At 38.4% G+C, this 8,455-nt stretch overlaps 1 protein-coding gene across 1 annotated transcript in view; it reads left to right on the top strand.

The window, feature by feature from the left end:
- The first annotated feature begins 946 nt into the window (after window positions 1–946).
- The window catches only part of mink1 (misshapen-like kinase 1), a 46,363-nt gene continuing 38,854 nt past the window's right edge, over window positions 947–8,455 (top strand). The window contains exon 1 of the mRNA XM_015398045.1: window positions 947–2,170. Coding sequence (XP_015253531.1) covers window positions 2,114–2,170 — 57 coding nt within the window. The 5' untranslated portion in view covers window positions 947–2,113. The remainder of the gene's footprint in view (window positions 2,171–8,455) is intronic.

Here is an 8,455-nt window from a genome sequence, read left to right as displayed (position 1 = left end):
CTGTGACACAGCCAATCAACTGTGAACCACACCTCCTCGAAAGCCAATCAGTTCATCTTAAAGGGCCTCCAATACGCACTTATCTGCTCCTGTTCACCTTTTCAACCCACCTCCAGCCCCTCCTCCACCATCGTAGCTAAAGCTTCATCAGTGTCATTCCTCCCGGACTCTTACTGCGTTTCCTGTCACATCTTAACCGGTCCGGCAGAAGATCCCATGTTGTCCCTGGTTCAGCCAGAGGTTTCTTCCCAACGGGGAGTTTTTTCTCTCCACTGTTGCTTCATGCTTGCTCATCATGGACCGGTTCTCTCAGCCTGTGTTTTCTAAACTGGACTTCCATCGTCCAGGTCCCTGAGGGAAGCCCTAGTATCACGCAATCAACTGGATCTCCCCATAAAGCTCAGCATACCGTCTCGCTAACTAGCAGTCTACAGACTGACCAACTTCATCTATCTCCACTCCACCACTAGTTTCAGGCCTGGGAGAAAACAGCCATAATCTTTGCTCCTGTTCATGCATATCTATCAAAATTAAGCTCTATGTTTCCTGCCGAGGTCTGATCACCAAAGACAAAGTAACTGTATCATTAAATTTCTCCTAATTGCCTTTTCTCTTCGTGTGAGTTTTTCAGATTAAACTCTTATTTGCTTCGTTGAGTACCCACCTCTAGTGTTTAATAAAAGTGAGTTTAAATTAATTACCAGTAGTCTGGTAAATAACTTTAAATGACCAAATTTGGGTTCGTTTTTTTGGTATACTTCAATCATTAACGCCAAACTTGAACAGCTTATTAACTTTTTAGGGTGTGGTCCGGTATGTTTGAATGAATGAGCCCAACTGGGGTTAAGGTCCACTCTGTATTTGTTTTTCTTCATACTAATTTGTCCCTTGTGCGCCTCCGTAGTCCCTTCCAGGAGCAGAAAACACTTGAGGAGTGCTGCATACGCAGCCAATCGTCATTGCATTTGGCTGGAAGTAGGAGGCTGGACTTGGGAGTCAAAACATGGCGAAATAACAAGTTTCGCAGGTAGAAGCTTCGCCGTACCTGGTACCTTTGGACCGCAGTTTCGACAGAACTGGACGCCAAAGGACACGATAGTTTAAGGAAAAGGAGAGCTCCAGTTAGTCTTAAACACACAGCCTGGCTGTGTTTCTCCCCCCTGGGTGGTTGGTAGTGCTAGGCGCGACTGTCAACACAGGAAAAATATGGAATGAGAAAGTTTATTCTGAGGAAAAAGACGATTTAGCTTGTTAGCTCGGCGTCGTTAGCCACGGATTGATTACAGACACCTGAGTCGTTACTCTGATTACTTTGCTGGGAAAAAAAAGTGGGATTATATTTTTCCTGAGTCTTCGTATAAAGTTTGGCAAGCAGAGACGGCGGGAGCTGATTTTTATTTTATTATTATTTTTTTATTTTATTTGTGCCGCTTTGATTTAACTGCAGTATCCCTTCCCTGTAGGGATCTAGTGTTAGTTTGACGTTCGGTTCTGGTGCGGACGGACCCGGACGCCATCACATCACAGACGTTGCGTTCTTTTAATAAAAAAAAAAAATACTGCGTTGAATACCAGTAAATTTGTAGGCGGAATTATTAGTGTTTCTCTATTACATCTGGTAGGTTTTTTTTTCCTTCTTGGATTTTTAGATCATATATTTTTTTTATTATTATTACAAGCTGGGATGATTTGCAGCAGCAGGAGAGACGCGGCGTCTTGTGAACATGAACGCATCAAGGTGGAGGTGCGTTTAGAGGCAACCAGCTGTTAGCTCGGAGCTGGGACGCTCTGTTCTGCTGTCGAAGCTTATTTTAGACTCCTCGGATTTTTATTTTTTATTCTTTCCAGTAGCTGACATTTTTTTTTGTAAACCAACTGCTGTTAACGTTACAGCTCTTGGCGTGAAGCTAGCCTGCTGGGTGCGTCTCCGGCAGCTCCTGCGATGGATTTCCGACACTAAAGTGTTAATTCATATCTTGAATCAGCTGTGCTTTAATGACCTCGATAGACTAGCCCCAGAGGCAGCCACTTATTTTATTCTCATCGTCAAAGTTGTTTTATTTTTACTAATAAGTGGCTAACTTGTTAGCTAACGTCATAAGTTTGGCCAGCTATGTCTGAAAACGCCCCCACGCGAAGCCTGGACGACATAGACCTGGCAGCTCTGAGGGTGAGTATTAGCTCCATGATTATTGAAGGTGGTTTAATCGTGTTAGTTATGTCATTATAGGAGTTTTCCTCTGAGCACAATCATGTTTACACCCACGCAGCAAAGTTGAGGTGAAAAGCAGCAGAAAGCCTTCCTGGGCAGCTGTGTTGTTTATAGATGTCCTCTGATTCTCCACCTGAATAACAACATCACAGCACCACTTTTATTTTAAACAGCAGTTTTTAATTGGCTTTTGAGAGGAATTTTAATTTTTTGTTGCAAAATTACAACCATATTATTTTGTGGACATTAAAAGCTGTTATAATCAGCTGCACCCTGATACTTTGGAAGTTTTCAGTCTTATTTCTTTTTTAATAAAGATTTGTAAATCAAAGGGAAATAAAACTTTGCATCAACTTTTTGGAAATTCACTCCCCACCCCAGTAACCAGCATGTTTTAAAAATTAACTCCTTCAAATCTGAAAAATACCTCCTATAAAGTGTAAAAGTTATACATTTATTTGTTAACTAAGTAACCAAATTCAGCATTATCATAAATGTGTGCGTTTTGCAATTTCTCTTGAAAATTTGTAATTTATTCAGTTTAGTATGCCTTAAGCATGACGCTACCTCCACCATGCTTGGCAGTGGCTATAGTGTTCTGAGGTTTGAAAGTTTTATCTGGACTACAATCCAAACAACAATGTTGTCAGATTTGTCAATCTTTTCCTTTTCTGATTATTAATCCTCTCTTCAGAAGCTGCCAACTTTAGTCCAGACCACAGGGGTTTATTCTGGACTAGTAGCTTGTTTCTAGCTTATTTCATTCTATGTTTGTGTATTACTGGCTTCCCTTTGGACTGTCATGTTTCCAGTCAACGAATGCTTGAGTCTGGATTCATTTTGATAACCGTTTTTTTTTAAATGGATGGTTTGAACCTTGGATGCAGTTTTTTTGACAGTGGTCCCACACATATTGATGAGATGAAACTTTTGGAAAAATACTCATGAAATACACGATTCCCGGTTCAGGGTCTTTCTGCATGGAGTTATCATATTCTCCCTGAGCATGAATGGGTTCTCTTCGGGTACTCCAGTTTCCTCTCACAGTCCAAAAACATGACTGTTAGGTTAATTGGCCTCTCTAAATTCTCCTTAGGTATGAGTGTGTGTGTGTGTGTGTGTGTGTGTGTGTGTGTGTGTGTGTGTGTGAATGAATGGTTGTTTGTCCCTGCGATGGACTGGCGACCTGTCCAGGGTGTACCCTGCCTTTCGCCCGTAGACAGCTGGAGATAGGCATCAGCACCCTCGCAACCCCTCTCGGGATAAAGGGTGTCAGAAAATGGATGGACAACCTCATGAAATATGCTTAAAATCCAGGTTAATGTCTGGAAAAATAACCAATTTATACAAGGTTTTGCTAGATTGAGGTGCCTAAGCCTATTTCATCACCACCAAAACTATTTAGTTTCTTTATATTTTGAAAAGAGGTTTTTCTTTTTTTGTATGTAAAATCATTCTAGTGGCAGATGTTGCCGTATTGGCCTTAAGGAGACCATAACCTAGCCCATTTTAAAGACATTAGTCAAACTGTAGATAATTACTATACATTTGATTTTCAGATCCATGTTTTTTACTTTTTTAGTATAGAATAATATTTTATTTGTCCCATAGTACATTTTATCAACATCAAAGTGTCAGACAAATGAGAGTACATTAAAGATAAGCCTTTCCCTTTTTGGCTGTGCATTTTACAACTGGGTTTTTGGATGTTATTTTTTTTGGTAGCAATGCTGAGGTATAGGGATTACCTCGCAGCTGTTTGCTATTCTAAACTACAGTAAGAACTGCATCCTTTCTGTTTCCTTCCCTTTTTGTTAAAACGTTTTATCACCAAACTGTATTTGGCCAAAAGCACCCAACAGATACAAGTGTGAAAGTGTTCTTGTGATTTTGCAAAGTCACCATTTTAAAAGTGCCATTTAGAAGTTGAATCAAACATCAAAGTAGGTGGCATTCATCATCATCATCATCTAGCATTCTTCTGTGCGGCTGTAATCCTGGCCGCACGGCAACGTCTCTCAGGCATTGCCGTCACCTGCTGAATGATAGAATGCCATACAATCACCTCTAGCTACGGACGGTGTTAACTTCAAACATGCAAACTTCTACTTTCTGTTTGCTAACATGAAAAGTTAACGGACATCAAATATAGAAAATGACAACTCAGTGGCACAAAAAAAATACAATAAAAAGATCTTGTGATTTCCAGGCAGCATTAAGGGTTATATTTTGAGAAGGACATTTTAATTGGAAACACACCTGAAGCCTAAACCTTGAAATTATTGTTGGCAAATAAAATATTTTCAAAACTAATATTTTTATTAAACATTCTGATAAATGGGGACAAATATCGGTTTTGAATATTCTAAATTCATTAAGTTATTTGGATAATTATGATTCATTAGACATTTCCCCTAGATTTTCTGTTCACTATATGTGAATTTTGATAAAAAAATATTTTTTAAGAACAAATGTATCACACTGATGTAGAGGTTGCATGTATCCAATAGGAAACACTTGGTGTTCATGGGGTAAGAAATTAATTTTATTAATTTTGATGCTGAAATAGATGTTGTAGTTTCAAGCAGAGTTTTCAAAGATTCTATAACGTTTGTAAATAAGAAAACCACAAAGATGCTTTTGAAGTTGTTTTCCCATTTTAATATTCAAATGTGTGTGGTGGTGTTTGGCTTCACTAAGTATCTACAGATTGAAAGACTGACTTGGTTTTCTGCTCTCCATATTTTGGTCCTCATCCTTGATTTGTTTTATTCACTGAAGCATGCTAGCATTAGCCCACCTCGCTATCCCCTCCACCGTCTCTTTCCCAACAATTAGAGATTCACCTGATGGTCATAAGTGATGCTGCTTGTGTAACTTTTTAGCTATTGTGTTAGGGAGCAGGAAGCTAACGTTACTAACCATGCATTCACATGAACGTACATACACAAAGTATAATTCTCCCACCTATCCTTATTAGAAGTGGTATGAATATGGATCCAGATTCCACTAAATTGATTACACATGACTAGGGCTGAAAGAATTAATCTAATCTAATTAATCGATTATTGAAATGGTCAACTAATTTAGTAATTGATAAATTGTTAACTGAGTATAGAGATTCTAAAATATGCTTTTACCTGACAGAGCGATCAACCTAGAGCAGTAATAATATCCATCCAATTTATGATGCACTTTATCCCGAGTGGGGGGTCTCCAGCTGTCTAAAGCACAGTACACCCTGGACAGGTTGCCAGTTGCAACACAAACAACCATTCACACTCACACCTAAGGAGAATTTGTGGGAGGAAGCCAGAGTACCTGGAGAGAACCCACACATGCTCAAGGAGAACATAACTCCATGCAGAAAGACCCTGGGCCGGGAATCCAACCCGCAACCTTCTTGCTGCAAGGCAGTAGTGCTACCAACTGTGCCACTGAACAGCTCCAGTAAAAATATCAAAATTGTAAAAAAAAAAAAAAAAAATTCATCCATTAATCTCTCTATCCAGAACACAAGTGGAAAAGTTTTAGTTTCACCTATTTTATTGTCATACAAAAATCTTCTTTAAGGAACATTTTGCTATCTGATTATTAATCAAAAAAATTCTCTGCGGATAAATCGATTTGCAAAATAATGGTTAGTTGCAGCCCTACAAATGATATTAGACTAATTTAGGACTGTTTGTATAAAATACTAGTTTATGACCCCTTAAAAGCCATTTTTTATTATTTTAAGCATGTAGCTGTATCGTAAAAGAAAATTATTTCTTAGGCTGCGTTCACACAGCCAATTCTGACCCTAATCCTTGAGCCACTGCCATGTGTGGTACTACATTGCAGACCTAGCCGACAGTTTATAAAGTGTATCAAATACCGCATTTCCGCATTTGAAGCTTGTGATGGTTACATTGATAACTTTGATCAATAGTGCACCGCTGTGTGACATCTTTATTAATTAGAATAAACAACTATCTCAAAATGATCAGATTTCAGAAAAAGATCAGGAATGAGCATCAAGAGCTACTGAGTGAACATAGACCTTTTTTTTCTTCTTTTGATGTCAAAATATTTTTGTAAGATTAACTTTTATTGTTTGTGTTCATGAAAGATTTTCCTTGCAGGAACTTTGATATCCATAGCCCGAGGAAGTTCACTAGTCTTTCAAAGACACTCTACTTTACAGTGTAGGACAGTTTAACGCTGTATGTAGTATGTACAGGTCATTATGCCTTCTGCATTTATTTATTTATTTAGCATAATCAACCAAGAAGAATAAGTATGTATCTGTTGTCTGCCCTGCTATGCTGATTTCTCTCCCTGTGATCGTATATTTGTGGTTCGCTTTGTCTATTTTCCGAGCTGATTTGCTGATGCTTGAATATAACTGTACCCTTCCCCTTCTTTCAACTCCTTCATCTCATCCCACTCTCCGTGCTGGATGTGGGTGAAGCTACCTCCTCTGCCTCACCGCCCACTCTATCATTACATTATTTCTCTCCATACCATCATTCCTCTCGTTTTACGTCACATTTCCTCCTCTGTTGTGTCCCTTTTCATAAGCGAGATTAAAAATCTGTATAGTGTCTTTAACATTAGATCTGATTTTACATCTATTGCATTATATATTTTCCTTACCAAACTCTGATTTGTTGTTTTGTTTTCTGCGTTTGCTCCCTTTCATAAAGTAAAAACCTCTGTTTAGATGGTAGAAGCCCCATGACTGGAGATGGATGAAAGCAGGATGGGTCATGGTGTAGATTTGATACCCAAGGCAGCAGTCTTACCACCCACTCATCTTCTTAAAGCCATATTGAAATTGCATGAAAGTGGAACTGCTTGTCATTTTTCGCTTATCTCTGGGGAGGGGGGGGTTGCATAATTTTGTCAAAGCAATCTACTCATTATTAGTGTCAGTGAAATCTCTGTGCACAATGCAGGAATTTTAAAATGATTGAATCCTAAAAAGAAGCAAGTTAGTAAAAGTTTTTAAAGGTTTCATCTATCAGTGTATCATCTGTCGTACTGTAATACATTCTGTAATCCATTCTGATTGTCTTTTCTTTATGTTGCTCTGGTTATAATCCCCTATCAAGTCTTATGGGTTGGCATTTGATGTTCTTTTTATACAAGGATGTTTGATTATCATTGGCTTTAATGCACAGAGCAGAAATCATCCCAGTAACCTTCCTTTTAAAGTTTATGGTAAAGGTTTATGCTGTTAAAAGATCTCATGTTTATGTGACAGAGCTATAGCTCACATTGGTATGTAGATTTAAAAAAATCCATAAAATGTTCTTAATGTTAGGCCTTTTTCTGTTTTTAGACCTGTGCTTAGGCTTATTTTATTAAGGCTTTATGAATATCAAAGCAGATTCTTGTAAGAGACTGACTTTTATTTACTGATATTCAAAATTATCGAGAGATTTTTCCACAGAGAAATCAGACTCTTGATTATATCAGGACGGTATATGCTGGATACTTATTAACTCATGGATTTATAGAAAAGTATATTTTCAGCTTCTCATACGTTTTTATCACTGCTTTGTTAAAACAATGCCTATGTGACATTTGGGACAAGGCTTTGATAGTTTTTTTTTTGGGACGGAAATCTGGGACGATACTGATATCGACTATTAATATTGCTTGTTTCCACCAGTAAATGATATTAACAGATACCATTTATTTTCCTACACTTTGACACCAGGAAAGACTAAACACAGTGCAGACATCGCCTCTCTGCTTTAAAGACCCACAATCACAAGCTTACAATATCACGGTCACAAGCTGGTGAAGATTTTCACTCATCCAGGTCATAGTCATTCCAAAAAGTTAAACTACTGGACTTTGTTTTCCAAGTTTGGAAGTTCCAGGTTTTATAGAGTATCCCAACAAAGCCTTGTTATGGCTTAGAAAACAGGCAAATTGAAGGAAGCCATTTATATTAAGAGAGAAAAAACAATCTTAAACAGAGGGTTTAGACTCAGGTTCCAGCAATGGAGTTGATTCCTTCCCACTATCATAATAAGCCATCTTGCCTGGTCAGCCAGGCCAACAATGACCATAACGACTAGGGGTGGGTATTGGCAAAGAAGTCACGATTCGATTTGAATCATGATTCACATGCCACGATGCGATTCTATCACGATGCATCACGATACTTGAAATATTGCGATGTATTGGGATATTTTCACTGAACACTGTAAGAAAAAGATACAGCCCTTACCAGTGGCTGACTGGCTG

The sequence above is a fragment of the Cyprinodon variegatus genome, unplaced genomic scaffold (assembly GCF_000732505.1).
Source record: "Cyprinodon variegatus isolate N-32 unplaced genomic scaffold, C_variegatus-1.0 Scaffold908, whole genome shotgun sequence".
Classification (NCBI taxonomy): Eukaryota; Metazoa; Chordata; class Actinopteri; order Cyprinodontiformes; family Cyprinodontidae; genus Cyprinodon; species Cyprinodon variegatus.
The sequence above is the reverse complement of the archived record's forward strand: the minus strand, read 5'-3'. Positions and strand labels throughout refer to the sequence as shown.